Source organism: Melopsittacus undulatus, chromosome 4 (genome assembly GCF_012275295.1).
Source record: "Melopsittacus undulatus isolate bMelUnd1 chromosome 4, bMelUnd1.mat.Z, whole genome shotgun sequence".
NCBI classification, from domain to species: domain Eukaryota; kingdom Metazoa; phylum Chordata; class Aves; order Psittaciformes; family Psittaculidae; genus Melopsittacus; species Melopsittacus undulatus.
This window is the reverse complement of record NC_047530.1, coordinates 92,186,812-92,213,488: the sequence shown is the minus strand read 5'-3', so window position 1 is coordinate 92,213,488 and position 26,677 is coordinate 92,186,812. Positions and strand designations below refer to the sequence as shown.

At 41.4% G+C, this 26,677-nt stretch overlaps 1 protein-coding gene across 1 annotated transcript in view; it reads left to right on the top strand.

Annotated features, from left to right (window-relative positions):
- The window catches only part of ANTXRL (ANTXR like), a 58,149-nt gene that overhangs the window by 8,126 nt on the left and 23,346 nt on the right, over nt 1-26,677 (top strand). The window contains exons 2-14 of the mRNA XM_005154117.4: nt 5,171-5,242; nt 5,374-5,445; nt 7,336-7,417; nt 7,521-7,554; nt 9,328-9,407; nt 9,506-9,574; nt 9,778-9,858; nt 9,960-10,020; nt 15,722-15,820; nt 18,063-18,132; nt 19,304-19,382; nt 23,217-23,312; nt 23,853-23,891. Of these exons, the coding sequence (XP_005154174.2) occupies nt 5,171-5,242; nt 5,374-5,445; nt 7,336-7,417; nt 7,521-7,554; nt 9,328-9,407; nt 9,506-9,574; nt 9,778-9,858; nt 9,960-10,020; nt 15,722-15,820; nt 18,063-18,132; nt 19,304-19,382; nt 23,217-23,312; nt 23,853-23,891 (934 nt within the window). The remainder of the gene's footprint in view (nt 1-5,170; nt 5,243-5,373; nt 5,446-7,335; nt 7,418-7,520; nt 7,555-9,327; nt 9,408-9,505; nt 9,575-9,777; nt 9,859-9,959; nt 10,021-15,721; nt 15,821-18,062; nt 18,133-19,303; nt 19,383-23,216; nt 23,313-23,852; nt 23,892-26,677) is intronic.

Here is a 26,677-nt window from a genome sequence, read left to right as displayed (position 1 = left end):
GTGCTTTTTATATAACATGTGTGCTTTTTATACTGACATAGAGCTCTGCTAAGCTAGAAGGAGTCACTCCAAAGTAAGCAGGAGCAGAATCAAGCCTTGCAATCACATCACATCATTTCCTTCCACCCCCAGAAATACTCACTGACCTCCTCTTTTCCCCTCCCTTCAAGCAGTAGCAATATGAAATTCAGGAAAACGGCAGCAGCAGGAGCTGCAGCAACAGCCGCTCCTCCAAGCTGAGTCCCAGTGAGGCCAGGAGGACATTCTTTCCTGTGTTGTGGTTTGCTGACTCTCCTCTTTGTCTCGTGTGTAATGGGAACAGAGCTTGTGGAGTGGGGAGCACGCTCACAACAAATGCTCGTGTGGGTTTTTTCACTTTGCTTGGGCTTAATTCTGATCCCAGTTGTGCCAGTATGAACTTGGGGAAATTCTGCTATTTCTCTGGACCTGTTCCAGGCTCACCCCAGCAGAACCAGCAGCAGCAGAAACAGGCCCTGAAATACTTTCCGTGGCTCTCCAGCTACCCACAGCCGCTGTTTATTGCTTTGCATTTTCCTTCACTATGAGAATTATGTAACCTCTGAGGGCTGGAACCTCATCATCCAGCTTGCCTCTGAAAGGCACACTCACTGCTTGCTTGTAAGCTGTGGGTCACCATCCACAGAGGTCTTTGGCTTGTGGGGCCTGGTAGATTGCAGAGAACATGGGGCTCCCTGGGCATCTTCAGTGGGGAGCGTGGAAGGAGGAAGCCTGGGGCTCAGCTGAGTGACAGTGGCTGTTTTGGCTCATGCGAGGAGGTGAACCAGGTAGCTGATGACTGAAAGCAGGAAATCTCAAAGGTGTGAGCCAACAAGATAGGCTACATTACAGCCAGACCTTTCTTTGCTGGCAGCTTGGTGAATCCAGTGGTACAAACCTCCACAGCAGGATACATAGGACACCCTGGCTGCATCACTTCCCTATGGCTTCTCCTATTTACTGGTGAGGGAGGATGAGTGTGTGTTGAGTGCCCAGTGCTTTTTCTGCACAGCACTGACCTTTACCATGCTTCATTTATTCTTTTCTCTTTATTCAGAAGTCTTCACAGTTCCTCTGAAATCTTACAGGAATGTATCATTTGATGGCCAAACAGGCCAGGCAAGGAATCTGTTTGTGGTTATTTACTGATGATATTTTGGGACAACATGTCTACTCTGAGGCCCCTGTTAGCGTGGGTACACTGATTAACAGGAGTTTGTTATTAGTTACTGAAAGGTTCTAAGGGAAGCAACAAAAGCACCAAAACTGCTGTGAAAGCCATGCTGTGTGGATGACCAGCAATAACCTGTAGTGTAGAAAATCACTGAAAGACCCTGTGCTTTCTCTGGGCTTGGTAACTGTGGAGTTAAAAACAAGTATGGCTTTCAAGCATTGGCTATGTTCAGATAGGAGCTCAGAGTATGCTTGGAGCCTCCCACTTGTCATGGGAAACCAAGGCAAGAAACCTCCTAACCTGATGAAGCCATGAAGGGCAGCAGGTTAGTTTATGCTGCCAGCAAAAGCAATTCTGAAGTGTGAGAGATAAGATCCCAAAAGCAATGAAATGCATCAGTATCTTCAATAACATTGGGCAGCTCTGGTTCATCAGTATTTGACAGCATCTGGCAACATAGTATATAGTTTAACAAACATTTTATTGTTGTAATTCTTTGTTTAATCTGCCATTAAAACTGGTGGTGGTGGTGGTGGTGGTGTGGGGTCATGCCTCAGGGCAACAGATGAAACTATCAGGGCAAACCCCAGCAGCCTCTGAAACTTGTATATATATATATATATATGTATACATGTATATCTATTTATATATATGAATCAGCAAATAAAAATACTTTGCAAATGGGGATATATCGAGGTGAGCTTTGGTGGCAGGGTGGGGAAATCAGATTTTTCTATAAACTAGGCTATCCCCACAGGTGTTCATGAGAGGTTTAACATGATGGGCATTGGTGGCATTTAGGCATCATTTGCAGTGAGACATCCAGCAGTGTGCACTCACAGCCCAGAAAGCCAACCATATCCTGGGCTGCATCAAAAGCAGCGTGACCAGCAGGTCGAAGGAGGTGATCCTGCCCCTCTACTCTGCTCTTGTGAGACCTCACTTGGAGCATTGAGTGCAGTTCTGGTGTCCTCAACATAAAAAGGACATGGAACTGTTGGAACAAGTCCAGAGGAGGCCACGAGGATGATCAGGGGACTGGAGCACCTCCCGTATGAAGACAGGCTGAGAAAGTTGTGGCTGTTCAGCCTGGAGAAGAGAAGGCTGCGTGGAGACCTCATAGCAGCCTTCCAGTATCTGAAGGGGGCCTACAGGGATGCTGGGGAGGGACTCTTCATTAGGGACTGTAGTGATAGGACAAGGGGTAATGGGTTAAAACTTAAACAGCAGAGGTTTAGACTGGATATAAGGAGGAAATTCTTTACTGTGAGGGTGGTGAGGTACTGGAATGGGTTGCCCAGGGAGGTAGTGAATGCTCCATCCCTGGCAGTGTTCAAGACCAGGTTGGATGAAGCCTTGGGTGATATGGTTTAGTGTGAGGTGTCCCTGCCCATGGCAGGGGGGTTGGAACTAGATGATCTTGAGGTCCTTTCCAATCCTAACTATTCTATGATTCTATGACATATTTGGGCTTGGAGGAGTGTGATGTGGAACTGATTAAGTGATGACCACTTCACTGGTACTTTTTACATGGGATTTTGAAACAGGAATGTTTTCTTGCTAGCATTTCTGTCTGGTTTTGACACTTCTCAGTTCATAGATTGGAATACTTTGGCACTTCTCAGCTGGTACACAACATGTGGGTTCATGTTAAGAATTTCATTCTTAAGATTGAAATGATTAATTTCACTGTGGAGTATCCTAGGGGACAAGGAGACCCACTGCCATGCTGAAATACCTCTGCTCAGCAGGGTTGTAACATGGTGATGTGGAGCCAGATACTCTGAGAGCACTGTACACTCCCCAGACCCCCCTAGCTTTCCAGAAGTGGCATCTACAGATTGATTGCAGCCAATTATTAATCTCACTGGCTGTGTGTATGCCTTCTGTTTAGGGGTGTTTCATTATAGTCAGAGTGTATGGAAGTGCACAGTATTAAGGTTACCTGTATATTTTTACTTTAAAAGTTTTCATGTTTTTCCACCATGAGTGGTTTATGATTTTGTGGAATTTCCAGCGTTGAGGCTGTTTTACCAAGCTGCTCTTTGCCTGAGGGGTAGATTAAGAAAAAAAAAGGGGAGTGGGAGGGAGGAGAGGTAATTCTGACAGTCCTAAGAAGGTACTGGAAATGATGGTTTGTGGCTGTTATAAAGAAAACTCGTTGCTACTTTCTTTTTTTGATTGCATCAGTGCCTCTGGAGCCAGCAGTAGAAATTTGATACCTCATCCAAAATAGGTCACTCTTTTCCAAGTAAAGAACTGTGGTTAATCTGTGAAGTGACTCCATTAGAAATTGCAGGAGTTCGATTTAAGTGGGGTGGAAAACTCAGAATGAAACTGTGGGTGTCAACTCTATGGGGGAAAGGATTAAAAAAAAATAAATGTGGGAGCTGTAAATGCATCTTACAGAGATGCAAGAAAATCTCTTTAAATTCATCATGTTTAGAGCGTTAGCCTGGGATGCTGAGAAAAATCCTGGAGAGTTCTGGGCATTGAACTGTATCAGATCCTTTTTGGAAAAGCTGTCCTTAAAGTACATACCTCTGATCAGCGTGGATTGTTTTTTAATGATGAGAAAAGTGCTAGCAGTGCCAGAAACTTTAATTGGTGCTGTATATGACTATGCAAACATGTCATTGCATAGCACATACAGATTGGAGACCGCAGAGGTTCCAGACCCTTGGTTTGAGCAGTTCCTTGTGCTTTGTTGCCCTCTCTCAGTGCCTGGCAGTTTTTTAATTCTGTGATAACCAGTTCAGTCTGTGAATGAATCACCAATTCTCCAGAACAGTATCACATGTGGGCTTCTGTATGCTGACCTGTACCTGACATACAGGGGCAGGAGCGATGGACATAGAGTCACTGGGAAAGTTCATAGTAGAACTGAAAATTGTAATACAGGTAATTTTCTCACTTTTTAATATATATTTACATAGAAAAATGTCTAACAAGTTAGAGGAAACCTACTGTTTTGCAGTAGTTACATTTCAGAAACTTTTTAGTTTTCTGCCTAAGTCCCTGTGATCCTTCTGTATGTGCTATTGTTTCATTGATCTTTATGTCTAAAATATATGAGACCTGAGTTTGCCTAGCAAGGAAAGCAAATAAGTCATTCTTTCATAAACACCACAGTGGTAGGGAGGGCATTTAAAATCATTGACTTCTCGTACTTTGTAGCCTATTTAATGGCCTAAACATGTATGGTTTCTACTGTGTAGAAACTACCTATCGTTTACGACAGAGTTGCTGCATGCAAGGGTCTGTTTAAGGTCTGAGTGTGGGGGTCCCTGGGAATGTGAGACTAAGCAGGAAAAAGCCAGGGATTTTCCAGTAATTCCATTTTATTTACTGGGGATGTAAGTTTGTGCATGTAACCAAGTTGCCCAAGTTTTCACAAGAAATCTGTAAAAGAGCCAGGGGTTGACTGGCCAGAATGTTAGTCCAGCAAATTAGCTACGAGTACTGCCTTTTCCTTCTGAATTACTTCAGAAGCTTTCTCTTCTGAAACAAACAGTAATTCATGGAAACATTCTCCCACACATTTTGGGAGAATAGAAGATCAGTCAAGACTTTCTGTGTGGCTGCAAGGGGAGAGCTGTGCTCTAGGAAAGTAAATAATCTGCTTGCAGCTCACAGTCAATTTAAACTAATTAAACTAGAAGAAAATATTTATATGCTATGTTATAAAAGGAACAAAAGCAGATGGAAGACTTACTGAAAATGTTTTCAAATTGTATGGTAAACCATTTCAGACCTACTTCTCTTTGAGTCAGTATGTTTTGCCATGATGGTTTCTGTTACAGCTTCCAACACAACTGCTGTAGAAACTTCAACAGAGCTAGCTTCCTCATCTTCATAGACATCTATGTAATTTGTGTCCCAGATCACCTTTGGAGTAGCCCAGGCTTAAGAATGAGAGTGGAACAAGGAATTTCACTGTGAAATAGATTAATGTAATCAATTATGTTTTGTACACAGGTCTGGAAGTGTTAGAAATCATTGGACTGAGATATATTCTTTTGTGGAAAGCCTAGCTGAGAAGTTCATAAGGTAAAGTTTTCTTAAGTTGATATTTTAATCTGCTATATACTTACTTTGTTCTTTCATTCACTGCTTCTTAGCATATGCAGGTCTGAAGTGATGTGTGTTTGATGTGGATCTGGCTTGTTCTTCTGTTTCAGTCCAATGTTGCGGATGTCTTTCATCGTTTTTTCTTCACGAGGCACTACAATCATGAAATTAACAGAAAACAGGCAAGTACTCCCTACAGCTTTCATCCAGAAATACCCTTTATCCCTCCTCTCAAGCAGTGAATGGCCCCCAAACCAGAAACCAGAGGTCTGTCTTGGTCTCAGTGTGGCAGCAACTCAGGCAGCAACTGAAATCTGTTCCACCTTTCCCAGCTGGAAGAGGGCTTAGAAAGACTTTGGATCTCCCATTACCATTTTTTTTTCAGCCCTGTAAGGGTAAGGCAGCACTGGGCTGTATGTTCTTTATTGCAGTATTTTGAGGAGAAACTACATTTCCACTCAAGGAATCATGTACATCCTCGCTATCTCTAGGTACCCAAATAAGGGCAGGTTTTGCGTCAGCTATCTCATACCCTGAGCTGATGAGCAAAAGGACTGTATGGAAGTCCCACAGTGCTTTTCAGAGTGACCCAAGGTCCTGAACTTCATGTCAGCAGCTACTTGTACCCAGCCCCCCTCCAAAAAACAAAACAAACCAAAACCCACCCACCTCCCCTGCCCCCCAAAAACCCACCAAAAGCAAAACCTCAAAAACAAAAAATCACCAACCAAGCAGACAAAACAACCCAAATAATTGTGAGTTTAATTTGCCTCGTGTACCCAAATCCCAGTTATGGAGGTGTTTCTAAGAACTTTCTTTCAGCTTGAAGCCCTTGCTTTTGCTACTTCTTCTGTCTGTGAGAAGGTCACAGCAGTACAGTGCACCCTATAAATAAAGGCAGCTCTGAAGCGCTCTCGAAACAACTCCTCTCCTCCTCTCCTCCATTTTGTACTCCAGGGCCTCATCCAAAGCCATAAACCCCGTAGGGGTCTTGTGTTTCTGCTGGCTCCACTGAATCTTGGCTTAGGTCTCCATCATGTACCTTGGTGACAGAACCCAAACTTGCTTACTTCTCCCAGGTGGATTTATTCTTTTCAAGGTGGAAAGTAGACAGGAACCCTGCGGCAATATGTTGGACATGATACTAGAATGTTCCTTCTCCTGAACTCCTGTTCTTTGTGTGGATTACCATGTGGGCTTTTTCAGCTCATTCTATAGTTTGAAAGGGTAAAAATGTGGTTTTTTTGCCCTAAGGACAAATCCTGTATTTCCAACTTCTAATTTTACCTTCATCCCGCATAGACTCCTGTTTCCTCTGTAGTTGGGATTGTATCACCTAAAATACCCAGTTGTAAAATGGGGTTCTCACTATCCTTTAAAAAATAATGTGCCATGGCATCTGGGGATGATGTTGGACTGCCTACATCTTGTCTGTTGACTATTTGTGCCTTATTTGTCTTGTTTGTGTTCCATTAATATAATGAAAACTTTGCTGAGGGTCAGGGCCTTTTGGTGATCAGTGGTTGATCAAATTATTCATTTCACTGAGCAATCTTCTTCATTAATAGGTATTTGTGGAGTAAGAAGCTGTGCAAGAGGTGTTGTAGTATCAAAGTCCCTCTCTTACTAGGCAGCCAGCTGCCCCAGGAAGGTTGATCAGTCCCTGGTCTAAGATAGGAAATACACATCATTCCCATCCTGTTCTCTTATCTTTTGGCCTCTGTCTTTATAATGGAAAAGTCCTAATTCCAGCTGTCCTGATGATTGATTGAATACGGGGGTTATATTTGTCCCATTTTCATGACAGGGTCATAAGCTTTTAACTTCTCATTCCGTCTGCAGTTTGTCAGAGTTTAATATCTGGCATTTGCTTTAATTCAATCTTATCCTGACTGACAGTGTACCAGAATGAGGGATGGAATTGCACCCTTAAAATGTATTAACCCTAACACTGTATCATATATCCAGTTTTGTGCTCCTATGGGTGTTTGGCTGAAAAATTGTGGGGTTTGAAAAAATAAAATAAAATCGATTTTAACAGTGTTTTGTTTGGTTTTGTTTTCTATCCAAAGGGAAGCCATAAGACGAGGACTCAACATTCTTCAGTCTGAAGTGCCTGGAGGAGACACATTCATGCATGAAGGATTTAAAAGGGTACATATCACAGTACCTTTTTCCTTTGATTTATACATATAAACTTTGCTTTGCTTGCTTCCGGTGTACTTAAGAGCTAACAAAGTTCTGCACTTTGTTGCAGGCAAATGAGCAGATTTACCACGAAACCTATGGAGGTATGTGTTGTATATTGCTCCTGTTAAGTATCTTCATTGAAGAGACAGTGATGATAGTTCATATATGACCTGCAGTAAACCCGCTGAAAAGTGTTGGAGAAGGAATTGGTGTTACACAATCACTACATTCCATTTTGACTACAGTCCTACTTTTAAATGCATGATTCATGGTTTATTAAGACCAGAGGAGACCAGTATGATCACAGATTTCCCCAGTGCAAAATACAGACCAAAGCATTAAAGCCAGAACTGCTTGTCCTGTTCCCAGGGGACAGGAACACCCAGATTTTCCTGCACCCTTTTGTCCTGATGCAGTCAGCACTGCCTGCCTTGTGCACCCAAGTCCTTGTTCTCATTGGTGCAGGGGTGAATGCAATCAGCTGAGATTTTTGCATCAGCATGACTGTTTCAGGATCAGATTCTGAGTTCCTAAAATGTAAATTTTCCGTAAATTTGAAGAGGGAAATATATTTGTGGCTTTTACCTTTGCCAAAAGAAGGCCTAGTTAGTTAAACTGAACCTTTCTTGCCTGGTTTGTACCCTGGTATGAGGTGGTTCTCATTTGTGGTCTGATGGTCTCTGGAAAATGGAGAAATGGGTCAGTGCCTTTTCACAAAATAGGCTGTGAGTGTAGAGTCTTTAGCAGCAGCTCTGCATAGCTTCTCAGGCACCTCTGTCAGCAGAGTCCTGAAGAATGCAACTGGAAGCTTTTACCTCATCATAATATATACCTAAGAACTAACCAACTATTCTGTAAGGAAAAAGTAGATTACATCTGGATTTATAAATAAAAATATCAGGGAAGAAACAAGTGCTCAAAAGAAAACAAAATAAGCCTTCATTTTTTTTCCCCAGACCTTTTCAAGCATACTGAGCAGGGGAAAAAAATAAAAGGAAAAAAAAAGGAAGAATACAGGAATCCAAGCTATTCCCCCCCTAAGTTGCAGGTCATTTTTTTTGAGATTTGTCTGTGTCTGACATGACATGGGAAGGACTGCATGGCATAAGAAACCTGTCAGAACTAATCAGTGTTTAATTTCAGACAGTATGAGGGAAGACACTTGAAATTGTAACAGATTATTTTGAAAAAATAAGAAATACTTCTCTGAAAGTAATGTGTGTGTGTGTACTAGTTACTTTGCTTAAGAACCATGGATGCAGAATGATTGATTGAGCCATAGTTTGCACATTAAATTTAATCTTGTTAACATGTTGCATTTTTTAGGTAGTATTGTATTGTATTCTGCATTATACATATAGCTATCCAAAGTCTATGCAACCTTTTCACTTAAGCTTAGGTGGGATATAAAATCTTGCCACAAGGTGTGAATTTTCTCTAATGAACCTGATCTCAAGATTTTCACGTGCTCAGAAGTCATATGATTTTTAGTGAAAGCTCTTGTTGCTGGAGAAGTGTAGGACTGAACCCTCTTACAGAAGCAGATTTTGTGCCATGTTCAGCTGAACTGCCCTTTGAAAGTCTGCTGGAGGAGAAGGTAGGATGACAGCAGAGCTCCTTTTGCACAGGTATCTCTTACCATAAACCCTGGCCAAGGTTTGTGTAGAGACAAGTTTGCAAAGAGAAAAGGGGAAACCTGTCCTCCTGTGCAGATCCATTTTGCCACTTTTCCACACAAAAGGTCTAGATGTAATCTTGGTAGATGTATTTATTTGTCAAAAAAAGAAAGGAATGCCTCACTTCAAGCTTTCATTTCATTGTTGAATCTTCGTGTCATACATACAATAGTAATCTGTTAACAATCTTTCACGCAGGAGTTCGGGCTGCTAGTGTGATTATTGCTCTGACGGATGGAGAATTGCAAGATGTTCAGTTTTATTATGCAGAACAAGAAGTAAGTCACCTTCACATTCACCCAAACTGCTTATGTCAAACCTGTAGACATTAACTGTTGCATGGCTTTGTGCTTGATGGCAATTTTATTTTTTTTAGGCCAACAGAGCCAGAAGCTTTGGCGCTATAGTTTATTGTGTTGGAGTGAAAGATTTCAATGAAACGCAGGTAACTTTGCTTGCTTTCTTCTGGTTTTGTTTTTCTGTGACATTACTGCACAAGTAACAGCATCAGAGGAAGACATTTATTTAATCATTTGAGGCATAAATAATTTCATGTCAGTATGATGTCTTTTAGCAAGTATGAAAGGGCTCAGTTTTGTTCACTGTGATTTTGTTTTCCTCATGATTTATGATTGTCTTTCTTTGCAGCTGTCAACAATTGCTGACAGCATCAATCATGTTTTTCCAGTTACGGGAGGCTTTTATGCCCTAAGAGGCACCATTGATTCAGTAAGTTGGGTATTCTGAAACCCAGAAAAGGACACCCTTTCCTGTATTAATAAAGAATAGATAAAAATTATTACAAAAATGCTGTTATCTACATTTTTTAGATTCTTAAGAAATCTTGCATTGAGATCCTAGCGGCTGAACCATCGAGTGTCTGCGCAGGAGGTAAGTTTCCACAAGAGGAGTGCGATAAGGCAAAGAATTGACACTGATGAAATGTCAGTAACTGCCTAATGTGGTATCAGAACTGAAGCCTGTGGATGTGTTAGAGGATCCCCTCAGGCCATGGCTTAAGAAAGCCCTGCGTGTTCCTTCTCAGCCTGAGAAAAAAAAATAGTGCCAATAAGCATCTAGCTGCTGTGCCTGAAAACCAGCTTGGAGAGTTGATTGAGGTAGCACTTTAGGAACTGGGGATACCACTTTTAAAACATCCAAGAGCAAGAGACAACAAAAGTGATGTGAAGCTAGACTGTCAGAAGTGGGTTAGGGTCTAAAGATGGTGTCTCAAAAATTTCTGGAAAGACTGCATTCCTGGGTCTGCTAGGGCTTGTCAGCAGTTAGAACAAGATTTTGCAAAACATGCACAGAAATTTCAGGTTTATTGAACCGGATATAATGAACTGCATAGGCCAGGGTACCTGGTGTGTTTTCCAAACCGCTAATGTTTTACTTACAATAAAAGAATCCCCAGAGGAACTGCTCATAATTTCATGCTTTTCATGTGTAGTATATTTAACTTGGATTTGTTCTGGTTTGTGTTAGCAATTAACTTGCTGTGTGTTTGTCTACTGAAGAGGCTATTACAGCAGAGTAAGAGTGACACCATAAGTTTGCTGGAAGGTACAGTTTACAGTGTGGTTATTTAGACTTGATGTTACTGTCTTGTGTTCATTTCCTTCTATGCTGAAAATTGAGCACATTAAAATAGCAATGATGCATGAAAGCTGACCTTGAAAACAAACATAAATAGGAAAATCAGGAAAAATCTAGTAAATATTACAGAGAAGAGAAATGGTTCATTCTTCATTTCCACATGTCAATCACAGTATGATCTTGCTCTGACTATTTCAATTTAAAATGAAATATCTCTGTATCTTCTGAACTATTCCTAAGTATATAATTGTGGACTAGATGTTTGTGTTAAAAATCCTGTCTGTAGAAAAAATATAAAAAGGAATGATTTTACTTTTAAAAATAAATTTGTGGAGATGATCAGAAATAATTTTAAAGCTTTGACTTTTCAAAGCTTTTTTTAAATTTCATAGTAAAAATCTTTCTTTTTTGCTTGCAGTTTCTTGTATACCAGACAGGTTTTTTTGTGCAGCAGATTATTGCAAGATTTCCCATTCAACAAAAATTGCATTTAGCAATGTGAGTGTTCCAAAAGGAGAGATTTCAGTAGTAGTCCTGTAATTGTTTGGAAAATGTTAAGAATGTGGGAAAGATGAATTTGAAACCATCTTTTCAAATGGAAATTTGAAAATATTTTCAGAAGCATTTGAGGAAATAAATTTTAAAGAAAATGTTTATAGAATCTTAGAATAGCTAGGGTTGGAAAGGACCTTAAGTTCATCTAGTTCCACCCCCCCTGCCATGGGCTTCTCAAAACTGGATGTATTTGAGCATAAAGAGTAAAGTTTCTTTTATTCAAAAGGAATGATGAGTTCAGATTTTTTGCCAAGCTTTCTAGGTAACTAGCTTATCACAAACATGATTAAAAATACACAAGTACACTTCAAAATAGTTTGCCCTTCCTAAAAAAATAAAATAAAATATTGCTGCATTGTAAATGTTTTTTCATTGTGTTTGTGACTTTTAAGTAAGACCAATATAAACTGGGGAGAACCAGTTTCCGTGTATTGCTCATGATTCAGCAAAATACCAGCACTTGTTTCTCTTAAATTTTGAGGTTTGTCCTATTGACAAAACCATCCAGTAAAGGCTGGCACACGGTGAAGTGTGATGCTGAATCACCAGGGTATGAAGATGTGGATCTTGCATGCTTGAAGGTTTGCCTATAGTAGCAGGAGCCTTGAAAATAGGAGGAATCCAGAAGTGCAGCTCTAAATGGTACATGCTGTTGTGTTATATGGTCTTTAGCACAGAGAATCAGGCCTGTAATGGCTTTTATTATGAGTCAAGTCTTGCAAGCTGGAATTAACTCCTACAAAAGGTTTTACAGTACTAGTCTGCAAATATTTATGCTTGTGCTTGACTTTATTATGCTTTATTATCCCACTAACTTCAACATAGCCAGAGGTTCATCTTTATAGCTGTGTGCACCACTCTCTGCTGGAAGGAATCTCCTGGGATTGAACAACTTTTTCGTGTTAGTGTGAATCCAGATCCTGAATCCAGTTCACTGTACAGTCAGATATACTTCTACTCTATGTAATGTGATTTTTATATTTTTTTTAAATGTACTTTAGTTGGGCTTCAGTGCAAAAAATGCTGAAGCCTATGAATTAATCTCAGAACTGTAATGCATTTTTTAAATTTGGGTAATTACTAATATCATTTGCTGATAAATATATAGGTAAGATATATAGCTATTGAATAACAAATGTAAATAATATATATAAGAATAATAAAAAGATACAAATATATATACACCTGCTTTTAGAACTAGCTGAAAACAAGAATATAAGATTTTCTAGAACATAAGATCTTCTAGAAATGCACGATTTATCCCCCTTTTTCTAAGTTGTTTTTTTTTTTTTAGTATGTAATTGAAATTTACTTTCCAAAATTTTGGTCAAAAAACAGTAGATCTTCTGAAAAAGTACAATATATTACTGCATTCTCCAGCAAGGAATCTTTACATCCTGGAAATGTGGCTCTGTCTCTGCTTGTTGTATAAGACTTATTTGAGTGAGGTGGTGATAATCAGTTTGGCTTTTTCTAGCATTGTTACTAATTTTTAGAATCTGGTATGAGATCATGAGGGCTCTCTCTTGTTCAGTGGAAGCCAGTCACAACAGATCTGACCCACTCCTGGTAGCTGTTCTTGCAACTCATAATTACTACTGTGTTGGTGATTACTGGTGATTGCCGTTTCATTTTTTACTTGCCAGAGGTTTAGCAAAATGCTGATGAAAGGATTTCCATGTGGCGACAATTCCAGCTGGGACTCTGGCTGTCTGTGACAAAGCTATCTGGCAAGTCTACTTACAAATTGATCTTGCTGTCTGTGTCAAAGCTATCTGGCAAGTCTACTTACAAATTGATCTCACTGCGCTGTGAAAACTATCTGATGCTTAATGCTTTTTGACCCTGCAAATTCATTGTCCCCTATGTGGAGCAATGTAGTTGGGTGTTTCCTCTACTCTCTGATTTAACGTGACCGACATGCAGCCTGTAAACAGGCTATCAGTGCAGAATTGGAGGTGCCTCATATCCTGTTTGACAGCATCATTGCTTTGATTATGCTTACGGTACACAGACGGGATTGAAAGGATTTGTTGGATGTGGCATCATACTGGCCACATCAACTACCAGGTGTGGATGCAAGCCGTCAGCTTCTCATCAGAGTCACAGAAGCGAAGCCGACAGCGCAGCTAGCGCACACCAGCTTCAACCTACCATCTCGCTGCCAGCGCTGCCCGGTTATTTCAGTGCTGACCTTTTTCCCTTCGCTGTCTTGTCAAAAGCTACAATCTACGATCTGACAGTAACTAAGGAAGAAAAGGACGCAGGCAGAGCCAGGACGCAAAATTAAATGGAATTAGCCATTTCAACAGACCATCATCCAGAGCACATTAATACTCTAGAGCATCCAGAGGGGCAGACAACCAAATCCAGTACCAGCTGTTTACATTTCCATGCAAGTCTGGTGTTGAAACTATATTGTCAGCTTGTGTTGGTGGACGAGTTGCTGTTCACAACTCACTGTGCAGAGTGGCAGTGACTGTGAAAGGAAGGGCAGGAAAAGTAAATTGTCTTGACAAGACTAAACTTCTAGATGTAGCTTTTACCTTTGATGTTTTGAGTTGAAAGTCTCTTACTTGCTGCATCTTTTTAAAGGCACTGAAATAGCTATCAATCAAACCTTTGTAGTTGCTGCTACATTTTAAGGCAATTAGATGGGGGTGTGTAGAATCTATGTGCAATTTTCTTTCAGCAAGCTGCTTTTATAATATAAAATTGAGAGGGGAAAAAAAAGCTTAATGCACCCTACAGTCCATTTTTTTTTGTTTGAAGAAGTGCCCTCCACCCCCAGTGGGAACCAGGAGGTATAATCCCTCTCTTAAAGAAGAGGCCAAGTTCTTATGTTGACTCTTGATGCATTCTGTGAGATCTCATATTTGATGATATTTCTTCAGCAAAGTGCCAAAGCATGTGTTCCACTTTACTATGCATTCCAGTAGACTTCCCCCCCCCCCCCCCTCCCAAAATATCTTCTCTGATTCCCATGTTCCCTACAGCCTATGTCAGTTCAGAGCAGTGCTCTAAGGGAAAGTTACCATGAAGAAAACCAGAGTGTGGGTTTTGAGTGCTTGATCATGAGTATGGAGGAGACTGTGGCACAGTGTTGGGCTGTGCACAGTTAAGAAGGAAGAGCAGCAAATGGTTGTGTTGTGCTGTTGTTAGAGCTCCAAGCAGAACTGTTTCCTTTATAGCTACTAAGAAATAATTTTAAAAGCTTGCTGTGGAGAAGCTGAGGGAACAAACCCAGATTTCTTTGAAATTTTTGAAACCTCAAATTCCTTTCCCTGTCTAACTACTGGGTACAATGACTCCAAGTGCTTTCATGATGGATGTAAACTCAGCTAGTGCTATCACTACTTGTCTCCATCCCTTCCCTTCTCCGGCACACTTCTTTTCCCAGCAGATGCTCAGCCAGGCAGATCACCTTACTGATCTCTCTGGCAACAAACAGAGGGTTATTTTTCAGGTGCGTGAGCAAGCTCAGTGCGCTGCAACATGATCAGTGGTGCCAACAGTGGAGGGCATGTGCAGTTGCAATCTTATTTCTGACAGCAGAATTATTTCCTAGACTGGCTTTACTCAAATGTGAAACTGCTTAATCAGTAAAAAGACTGTTGAAAGGTTTTCTGGAAAAAACGATAATGCTTCTCCTGCTTGAATGACAAATTACAGGTGCTTATTGTGATAATGAAAAAACATCACAGGAACCTTCCCTATCAGGAGTGAAGGAACAGAAGCTGTGAGAGCAGCTGAAGAGGAGGCTGCTTGCAGCACTTGCACTGGCCAGCAGAGCGTGTCTGGTTGTGGCAGGTCTCGTGCTGCTGGGGCAGGGGTGTGGAGGATGAGCACAAAGATGGCAGTGCCTGAATCCTTAGTTGTTCCCATGCACAGCAGATGCTAGTGGAGCTGTGCACCCGCATAGCTCTTGTACGGGCAGAAGGATTGTGTTTTTCCAGGCCTTGTACCAGATGCAAAGCTTCCTCTCTGATTCACAGAGGGGTTAGAAGAGGAGCCCTGTTTGTCAGCATGTGCCAGAACAGAGCTGCTGCTGAAAGCCAAGTGCCATCTGCTGTGGGGACAGGAGGAAGGACTAGTGCTTATGGTTAGCAAAGGTGTCTGTCCCAAAAGCCATGAGGAACCATGAGATGACATCAGCCAAGTCAGACTTACAGTATTACAGTGGTACCCTTAATTAAGGCACTGGGGTCTGTGCTACTCTTATGGGAACAAACTTGAGACAAAGAGAAGACTCTGTGCAGCACTAATGCCACTGTAGCACTCTTGGCCTTTGCTGCTGAATAGAGAGAGTAACAATGTGAATGTCTGGTTTCAGTCATAGGACAGAGAACGGCCATTGTCGTGTTGTACTTCAGATCACTCTGGATAGAAATGCTGTATTTTATTTTTTTTCATAACACTCTGGTATTTTTATTTACAGAATCCTTTCAAGTTGTGGTAAGAGGCAACGGCTTTTATCATGCAAGAAATATTGACCAGGTACTCTGCAGCTTCAAGCTCAATGACAGCGTTACTATCAGTAAGTTTGCAGGCTGGTGGATTCTAGTGTCCCCTGTGTCTGTCACCTCATGGGACGCAGGCCAGCTGTCATCCATGTTGAGGGGAGTCCTTGCAGTGGCTGTGGGAGGAGCTGGGTAGGAATCTGTGCCTAACAGAAGCTTGAAATTAATCCTTATTCAATCCTGTGACCTATGGGCATTGTGTTGTGACTGCTTATGTGGGGCATGCTGCTGCACAATGAACTTCAACGTCATTGAGATGATGCAAGTGGGTAACATACAGCCACTGAGGACTGGATATAAGGTTTTAAAAGGGAGAAATAAAATTGCTCCCTATTACCTTGTCCATCACCCCTAAAAAGAAATAATACTATCTTGATCTGCCAGTGGTGTTTTCAGAGTCTTTATTCAGCAGTTCAGAAGACATTCACCACAAAGCAGGGTCCTCCCAGGCCTGCTCTGTTCCTCTCTGATGCCATTTGCTGGTCTCATCACAGTGAGCATTTAATACAGAAACTCCCTGTCATCGCTGTACGAAACAGTCTTTTGTTTTGTATCTCAGCAGCCAGGCAAAGAACTGAATGTCCAAAAAAGATCGAATGTCCTATTTCTCAGCAGTCTTCTCTTATTCCTGAGAAGCCGTGTATGTCTGGCAGAGTAAAGCGTGGTGTGGGGAGGGGAGCTTTCCTCCCTTTCTGTATGTGCTACCCTTGTTGGGTGAGCACAGTAGAGGCTTTCATATCCTGTCGTGGTCAGACTAGTGCCTCCCCTAGCATTCACTTACAAGAGGGAGCACATGAATCGCTCCTTCATTTCCCATCCTGATTGCCTATGTGGAGGCTGCATTAAATAAACTCTGGTGGTCTCGCTGTCATTCCGCTTACAGATGCCCTTTGCTAGATTCATTTCTTGTGGTTTACCAGGTAGACACTTTTGCTTTTTCTTCCTTGTCCCTCATCCACTAGCACCCTGACTGGATTTCACACAGTGAGTGCTGACCCCGGCCTGGAAGCACACAGGAGGAAAACTACCCTCATTCTGCGTCTCCTCCGTGCTGTGTTTTCCTTGCATTAGGTCTGCAGCAGATGCTGTGATGAGACACTGATGTATACTGGCTGGCTTTTTGCCCCGTGGGCTCGCCCTAAAGCATATCACTATGATTTCCATCGCCTCATCTCTGCCAAAGCAGGGAAATGAGTTTTGTCTTTGGGTGGCCTTGGAGTGAAGCATGAAGGAACAACTCTCTGTTGTTGTTTATTATTATTTTTCTAGGTAGAAACAGGAATCAAGCCTCTAAATTATAAATAAGCTAAGAACTTTTACCAGCCCCTTATTCACTTGGGTTGAAGTCTTGCAACTAGTCTTTCCCTGGACTAGCACCGTAGCTGCTTTGCTGGCTATTCGGAGCTAAGCTGCAGTCACAGCAGTGATTTCTCTGCTCTTGTGCCATAGCTTACACATTTTTAGTGGAGTGGTGTTGTGTTCATGGCATTTCCTGGATGTGAGTTTTGAAAGCAACTGGATTAGTACTAATGACTCTTGAAGCAGCAGAGTTCAAGGAGGTGGAAAAACACTCATGGACTTTCTTTTGGCTCTCTCTGCACCAAATCCCTATAAATATGGGCTATTTATGGATGATGCTGCTCCAGTTTGGGAACTGGAACCAGCAGCAGCTGGTGCAGGATAGGTCCTCATGGTAACATCAGTCATGGCCCCTTTCTGCCTGTCTCCCATATATACCCAGTCATAGGGTTTGGGTTTTTTTTACTGTCTATTCACATTAGCTTCACCCAGCTCCTGTACTTCCTTTTCCTGGAGTTCAAACAGTGCACACTTGGCTTCTCCTGTATGTGTGTTGTGAAGTGGGTGGGCAAAAACTGAACCCTATACTTTTGATGCCTTGAGTAACTTGTGGGGTGAGAGCATTCTGTACAAGTAGATTTTGCATGCACTTTTCAGAAAGACAAGATGAAGATTGCTCAAAGGTGGCTTCCAAATGGCTGATCTCTGCTGTTGGGAATAGATATATACTTCCATACTTTTGATGTAGTATCTCCAGCCTAATAATATTATCTTGGCATCAACAAGAATGGAAATTTTCATACTTTGCTTTGTAATTTGGTACCACTGGGGACTGTTGGTACTTGCCGATAAACTGAATTTGTCTATGACTCATTTGGTATCAACACTTCTCCAAGGGGTGGCCTGCTTTGGAAAATTTATTTTTTTTCACCACTAACAGTTATATTAATTTCTTTTCAGATGAAAAGCCAACCCTTGTTCATGATACTTACTTACTTTGTCCTGCCCCAGTGATAGAAGATGCTGGACAGTAAGTATTATTCCTAGCACATGTCAAGAAAGAGTGGACTTCAGGATGAGGGTGTCATTACTGAGGCAGGGGCTCAGAATTTTGCCCAAAGCACCAAGCTAATAAATTTTGGTGTGTATGGCAGGATTACAGCCACCCCCTTATGCAAAATTGTCTCCTAGGATGAGCAAGTATAGCTGTATTCAACACTATGTGTCTTTAAAACAGCTTAACCAAAGGCCTTGTTGGACCATGGACACATTATAGAACAGTGTTTTGTCCTCTGTTCCTATATCCTGTTTTTTCAGACCAAAAGGTAATGGAATTTGATTGAAAAGTGGTGTTTGATTTGAACTCTCTTGATGCTGTTGTAGATGTCGATTCCTGCATTTTGCCCTGCTCTGTCTAGTGTTGGTATTTTCCATCTGTTTTAATTGTGCAGACTCATGGGAGACATGGCACAAGGCTCTACCTTCCCCCTAAGTGATCTTATGGGTGCTTAAATACCATACTGGAAGTGAGGGAGAATGCCTCCTTCCCTTTTCCTATTCATGGGTGAGGGAAAGTGGTTTGTTGAGGGTTTTGGGGTGTTTTTATGGGCTTTTTTGTCTTGTGGTTTGGGATTGGGTATTTTTTTGTTTGTTTGTTTGGGGTTTTTTGGTGTTTTGTGTTTTCTTGTTTTATTTTTTCTCAAACCATTTCCTTGATATGGGAGAATTGCTAGGGCCAGATTTCTCTTTAATTTCACTGTCATTTCAGTGTTATTACCCTTGACCTCAGTGTGGGTATTCTGGATTTGTTTGGATATAAAATAAACACATTCTGGTTCTTAAAGCTGCAGAAAGAGTTAAAAAAAAAGTCTTAGTTTCTTGTGTTCTCTAGCATACTATTGTAAATGTCTGAGATTTACATTATAACCTGTTGTCCTACTGCCCTTTGCCCCAGGTGGGGTGGAGGTTTTTTAATAGAAAGCATATGCCCCAACTCAGTTAAGGCAACATAAAAAGGTTAGCTCCTGGGCAAGCAGAAACACAAATGCAGACAAGCACCTGAAGCCATGAAAATGCCTTGACTCAGCAGGACATGCTGTCCATGCGCACTCATGAGCCAGTGGTTAAACCACAGCCAGAATAAAGGTAACAATGGATATAAAGATGACACTAAAAATAAATGTATCTGTTTTGTGCTTTAGGGTTGTTTTCTTACAAGTCAGCATGAACAACGGGCTAACGTTCATCTCCAGCTCTGTCAGCATCACCAGCACACAGTGTGTAAGTAATTGCAATGGGGCTTGACAGAGAAACCATGAGAGCTTGCAATGAGGCAGTGGTTCTTCAGGCAAAGCCTCCTTGAGTGAGCATGAGTTCTCTACAGCTACTGCGTCACGCTTATTGAGTGGGTCCCAGCAGTTCTTTGGAAAATAACCAGGGCTAGTTAAGTTTAAATTGTTATTGTTGATGGATAGATCATGATAGGTTTACTGAATAAAATAGTACAACAAAAGGCACCCTTCCCATTGCTAGCCCAGGAAAGAGAGATCCTCAAAACTAGGTACTGAGTAGAAGGAAATCTGAGAAAATGAGGGAAGGAACAGGGTGTTGCTTCCAGGTGCTGAACTTTGGGCTCCATTATGGGATCTGGGGTCAAATGTGCAACTGTCAGGACTTGGATCTGGAAGGGACCCAACATTGAAGGTGCTCTGAATTTATGTGGTTATTTTTTGGTTGGAGCTTACAGCGTTTGTTTTTTGACCACCATAACTTGCCTATACTAGTTCACGATTTACTAAGGTGTTTTTACTGTTTTAGTGACAGAGGTTGGTTGTTACTCTCTTGGTGTCATGAGAGAGGACCAGAAAGAGATGGAAGCTTCAGATGTGGGTGAGCTTCTTCATAAAATGCCACAGCTCAGCCCAGCCAAGGGCGAATGCCTGCTGCAGGACAGCAGTGACTTTGATATGAGCATCTCCTGGTCAAAAAGACCAGGCAGAGTGTTAGGGGCCAACAGCTGGAAGCGATCCTTTGTTAAAAATTTGATTTTAGGATCAAACAATCAAAATTGAGACATCGACTATGAGATAAGCAGTAGGCCTCCTTGTTTTGGAGTGAAATAGGCAACACCTGTAGCTGTGCAAGCAGGAACAGTAGCGAAAGATGTGGCCTTTTGCTTGTGGAATAAACCAAGCTGACTGAAATACCTGATAGAAAGCTCTTTGTATCAAAGTTGAGCTTTATTGTTACTAGTGTCAAAAGGTCTTTTTATAGCTTAGGCCAAATGCTGTCATATTGGTTTGTAATCATTGTTGGCCTTTTTGACAGCTGCAGAACACAAGGGTAGGAATGTAACAGAGGCAGTGACTGGAACTTGCAAATTTAATTTTCTGACGTTTTCAGCAAGGAAGCTGGGAAATCTCACTCCAGATTGCTGGGACAAGCAGGAACTCAGAATGTAGCAGAGATACATTTGCTGCTTCACCTGATTTTTATTTTTCTGAAACTTTCCTCCAGATTTTCTACCCCGAAGACTGATATTTTCACATTTTATTCCCCTTGTGAAACACAAGTATTAACTGGTTCATTTAGTCACCCATATGTAGCTTATTTCTGATGAGCACTGAAGTTTTAGCCATAGCTAGGGTTTCCACAGGCCAGAGCATAGATGGAGGAAACATTCCTTTCAGTAGCCTTAGGATAAAGACAGGAATCCAATCTCCAGTCATGTCAATCTGACAGCTTTTGACCAACATCTTGCAGATTGAATGTGAAGGAGGCAGAAAGCCTGATTCTCAGTTGGTACAAAAAGGCTGTCTCAGTCTAGTTACAACCCATAAACAGGGAGGCTGGCAGTTCAGTTTTCAACTTTGTCTTAATTTCATGCATTTAACTCTTCTCGTTTTAGAGACTCCCTCCATTTCCTTTCCTATCCCGTTTCCTTTTCTGTGGGTGGCAGTCAGCTGGCCTGCTCAGCTCTCCTCCCCTGCTGGTCCTTCTGTCCTTTCTGTACAGTAAGTATCTTCACTTTACTCCTGAAGCCTCTCTGTGATCCCCGTGCTTATTTCTGTTCAGTTCCATGAAGTCTGCTATTTCTTTTTCCAAGTCCAATTTCAGTACGATGCTTTGTGTATTTAATCATTAAAAGAGGACACTTTAGCTCCTTGCTGCCAGCAGCTTCAGGGCTGCAGTGGGCAAATATCTCAGCAATTTATGTGAGCACTTAGCATGGGAAAAGTGAATCTGGGAGGAAGGGCTACAGAACAAGGCGGTGAGGTGTGTTTGGAGTAACAGTAGCAGTGGTTATGTGCATCTGTTGCTCATGCACTGCATTGCTACTGTGCTTGGATTTGATTTTGAGTGCAGCAATACCTCTTGAGTCAGATGTGACTTTTGCTCATCTTTTTCTCAGCAAACTGATTTGCTGGGAATTCATGCCTTTCAAGTCTGCTTTCCAAGTGTATTTAGTGCCACATGGGTCCATAGGAGGGCCTGAGAGGGGGGCTGCAGCACTGAACTGCAGCTGGGTAGTGTGTCATCTAATAGGTGAATCTCATGGACTTTATCCTCCATAAGTCTTCTTTAGAATTTGCTTTTTTTTCCCATTTATCTTCCCACCTACCCTTCTTTGAAAATCTCTTACAGCTTCCTATTTATCCAATTCTGATTCCCTTAGCCTGATTCACAGACCTTTTTCCAAGCTTTTTGCATATTCTCCTAATCCCAGGTTCTCCTCTAGTTTGCTGCCAAGTTCTGACTGTTCTCTGCTACCTCTGCTGCTAGTGAACTGAACCTGTTCTCAAACTCAGAAAATCTACCATTGAAGAGGTTTCTTTTCCCAGTATAAAAGAAATGGCTAGAGCATGAGAGCTAATCTTAACCTCACCCCAGAGCCCAGTGCAGTCTAAGCAAACAGCATGTCCCAGCATGCCACTGCAACAGATGTTTAATTTCCAAAAAGCCATGTGCTCTGCATGCTCTGCAGGGGCCATGCAGCATATGAAGACCTGCTTCTCTGTGGTCATCAGAGTAATACACAGAGTTAATAACTATTCTGAACACACTGACATGAAATGCTCTGAATGCAAAGAATCCATTAAGATTTACTCGGGAAAATCAAAGCTATGATTCTCTTTGGTTGCCTGACTGCTCTGAAAAGCTAATTTCAAGTGTTAACATTGGAATTTATTTTAAATTCTAGTAAGTGTAAAGAAAATTAACTTTGATTTTGAATGCAAACCCTTGGCTATCCAGCCATAAAGTCTCATCAATCTCTGCAGAGAAACAGGTAGAATATAAGACTCAGAAATACCTAAGATCGTGATGACAGAATCTCATTAAAAATAGTTAAACCAGCTCTAGGAAGTGTACCAACAACCAGCAGCATGAAGGACTAGTTTGCAGACATCAAGGCCAGGCTGGATGTGGTTCTGAGCAACCTGATATAGTTAAAGACGCCCCTGCTTATAGCAGGGGTGTTGGACTAGATGACCTTTGAAGGTCCCTTCCAACCTAAACTATTTGATGGTTCTATAATCACTCAGGTTGGGATTATGTGTGCAGTTTGAGTCAAGATGCAATGCAGGCAGGCTTGGGACCTGATGAGGCTGAATAAATTGTGTTCTGTTCTGTGATGCTGAACCATAAAGTCTTAGCCCAAATATTCCCATTCTTTGAATATCAGCATTTACATATTGTACGTTTCTGATGATGAAATATGACTCTGCACACCTGAGAGGGTCTGTGGTCATGTAGTTTGCAATGCCCATCTGAGACTACTAAGGGACTTGTCAGCACAGATTTGGGAATGGTTTTTATACAAGTTAACACACTTTAATGCAGTGGGCTAGAAGTATACCATAAATTCATGTATTCGTGATACCTATACCCACCACAAACAGGAGGTGCATCCCTGTGTAATGACTTCAAATACAGATTTGTCATACCAAATTTTGATGTGACCCTAATGATAATAGTGACTGAGTGCACAATCTACCTGAGACCTCACAGTAAGCAAAACTTGGTTCCTTTTGCCCAGTCTAAATGTGTAACTTAAGGACTCCTGCCTTGTTTGTGACATGCCCACATAACTTGGAAGTAATCATCTGTTTGCAGCTGACTGGGACCATCCTTTTCATTGTTCTCCTGGTTCTCTTTCTGCTGCTGGCTCTGGCTCTTCTGTGGTGGTTCTGGCCCCTTTGCTGCACAGTGGTAAGTAGAGGATTTTATTCTTTTGACCTGGTTTAATCTCTTTTTGAAACCACAGAATTGAAGTTGTTGGAGTGGCTGATTAACTTTAAGAACAATATTGCCAGGCTTGTACGGTGCTGACTCAGAAGACTGTTAAATGTGCTTGTTAAGTCACTCTGGTCTGGGTTTTTGAGTGTTGTAAAGTCTACGTGATTTTAACACTGAATAAGTTTAAGTGAGCTTGTGGACATGGCCCAAGTTTTTGTAGGAGCTGCAGATTCTGCATTAATATCTTGCACTAGTTTGGTGGTTGTATAATGCTCTTAAGGCAGAACTACCAGAATAATAAGCTGTATTATGAGTTATTTAATAGGGCAGTTCTTGACTACTCAGTTCAATGTGATGGATTTAACTTCTCATCTACATTTATTTTATGCCTGCTGATTGAGCTGGGCAACCCATCTTTGATATTAGCAGAAGAGCAGAGAAGACATAGCATTGAGATGATGAACCTTATCTCAATCATTATCTCAGATTTCTTCCATTGTTTATATATTCTAGGTGATCAAGGAGCCACCACCACCACCACCTCCAGAGCCTGTAAGTATGCTACTTTTGAGCTATTGCACTGTCTGCAGCCACTGTAGTGTATTGTGCTGCCCAGGAATGTCAGCCCTGTAGGTGTTTTAATGACACCTTGAAGGCTGTGAGAGGAAGTCCCTTCAGTCAGGACAGTTATTTCTGTTTTCTGGCGACTTTATATACATACAGTAAGGGTATTTCCATCCACAGAGAAAATAGTTGCAGAACTCAGAAGTCCATAGACTGAGAGTTCCCATGGTATTTTGTTCCTTCTGCTGCACATAAAGAAGATGTGTGAGCAAATCTTTGCTTCTAAAGCTGTGCTGAAAGCTGTCCCTCCTCCAACAAAGCTGCCGTTGCTGTTTAGCCCAGCTTTGCAATACGAAACAAAGTTTGGCAGCTAAAAGAAAGGACAGTGAAGGCCACATTCTTGTGGCTTTTTTACAGGAGAGGGAGACAAGAGCCTGCCCCAGCTGTCGTTTTGCTGCAGAGTGACCTTTTAAAGGACATTTAGCCTTTCTCCATTTAGGTTGTGAACTGTTTGGGGCACAGTTGTAGTTGGCTCTTTTTGGGACAGTAACTGATGCTGACCTATCTGGCCCTGATCTCAGCTTAATTTCACTGTGCTAATTTCATTAAAATAATAGTAATAAATAAAAGTACCTCCAGAGGAAACTCATGCCTGCCTTTATTTCTTTCATAGGCATAGACAGTTAAATGATGGAAAAATACTTGCCTAACCCACAAGAGAAGCTTACAGTTTGCTGCTAACTTGCTGTAACTTGGCATAAATATGAGGAGGCAACCACAGCTGCTGTTTTGAGGTTGCCAGAGGCCACCATAACTGTGTATGTGACCCTGTTGCTTGTCCTGGGCAGCAGCACTGTGACAACTTAACTTTAAAATACACACCAAAAATCATGCTGGTTCTAGGGTGATTAGTGTTGTGAAGCATACAATTGCAGCTAAGCTGTGTTTGAAGGAGGTTTTAGAGAGCACTGCACCCCTGCAGCAGAGCTCCCAGATGCTTTGAGATTATTCTGATCTGCAGAGATTTTAGATGTAATCAGAGACTGTGAGCTGATGTTAAGTGTCCAGGAATAGCACAGAATACAGATGCTATCCATCCCTTTACTTGGGATTACTTGTCTTTATCAAGTATGGAGTGTGGGCTTGTTATACTTAGCACTAGTCTTCCTAGGTATAGTGAGTTGTCCTTTAGCTGATATATCTGGTATTGCTGCTATTAAACTGAACATAGTTATCTAAAACTTGTTCTAAACCACACACATTAGATTCCCATTATTATTCAAAATATATGTGGTAGCTGTTTATGTTGCTTTGCTATGTGTTCAGTGTAGGGCATATTTGGTATAACAAAGGTTGTTAAGACATGAACACATGAAATCTCTGTTACATCACATGTAAGAGCCAGTGTAGTTTATATTATACTCAATTTCACAATGAAATTAAATATCAGTGAATCAAAACTATTGATGTATTTCACTGCGTACTGGTTTAGTTGTCCACAAAGTGGGATAAAATTTGTTTGTTAAAAAAAGCACAACAAAACCAAACCAGCAAAACCCAACACCAAATCCCAGTGCCTTCCTTCTATGTTTGTTTCCCTGACTTAGGATAAAACAAACAAACAGCAACAACAACAAAAAAAAAAACAGCCAGAAAAAAAACCACCAGCACCAAAGACAACACCCCACCAACCAATTCCTCCACCCCACCCCACAAATGAAACCAAAACAGCCCTCTCTTACTGGTTAATGGAAATGTCAATTCTAGTCTTGCCTGGCCATACTAAAGCATTTGTTGGAGGAACTAACTCATGTACCATAGCTGAGAGATCAGATGTCACTGAATGACTGATGGAAATAACCTTTCTCAGAGGCATAACCTAAGAGTTAAATATGAACAAACAAAAATAATAGCATGTTTAAAAAAAATATTGTTGGCTTTTGGACTCTCAATTCCTTTTGCATTCCAATAGAATCATGTGGGACAATTTTGAGGAAGTGTCACTTAGTAATCTGACAATAACTTGTGTCATTCTCTAGTATTTTTAATTTCTTTTAGTAAAAACTATGTCCAGACAGTTTCTAGAAACATGCTTGTACTGATGAAAATGAGCAAGAAGTACTGTGCATGGCCAGCCCAAGTGCAGTGAACACATCTGCCTGTCAGCACGAAGTGTAGTTATTTGTGTTTATGTAAGGAAGGAATATGGTACCTTAGGAGGCTTGTTGAGCCCTTTCCTCAGTTATAGGTGTCATGGTGTGACTTTCAGCTGCCTCAACTCAGTGTAATGACAGGGAGTCTGAGAAATCCCAGTGACTTCTGTCTGCTGATGATGGGAGCAGAAATGTTCCCAGGGTCGTTGAACCAGAAACTTTTGCCAGCTTTTAGTTAAGCAAGAACAGAACAGTGAACCTGAAGTAAATGCCTGATTCAGACTCTCCCACGTTCCAGAAAAATAATCTGCAGTCTTTATAAGTGCAGGTCAAAAACTCTGGATCTGAGCTTCCTGACAGTTTGGAGATGCTCCAGTTGCAGTCCTGGTTCCAAACTGTACAGCTTGAGCCAGACTGTACAAAGCAGCACAGAATAACTAGTTACAGCTGCCATGAGAAAACGGTCTGATGCCCATGTTAGAAAACTTACAGTAGTAGCTTTTTGCACTGTTAGTTGACATTAAGTTCTAAAAGTGCAATTAACAAATGATTTCTTTAGGCCAACTGATTGCTGCACCTTCTGCATAACAATAGTGGTAAGCCAGTATAACGTAAAATTCA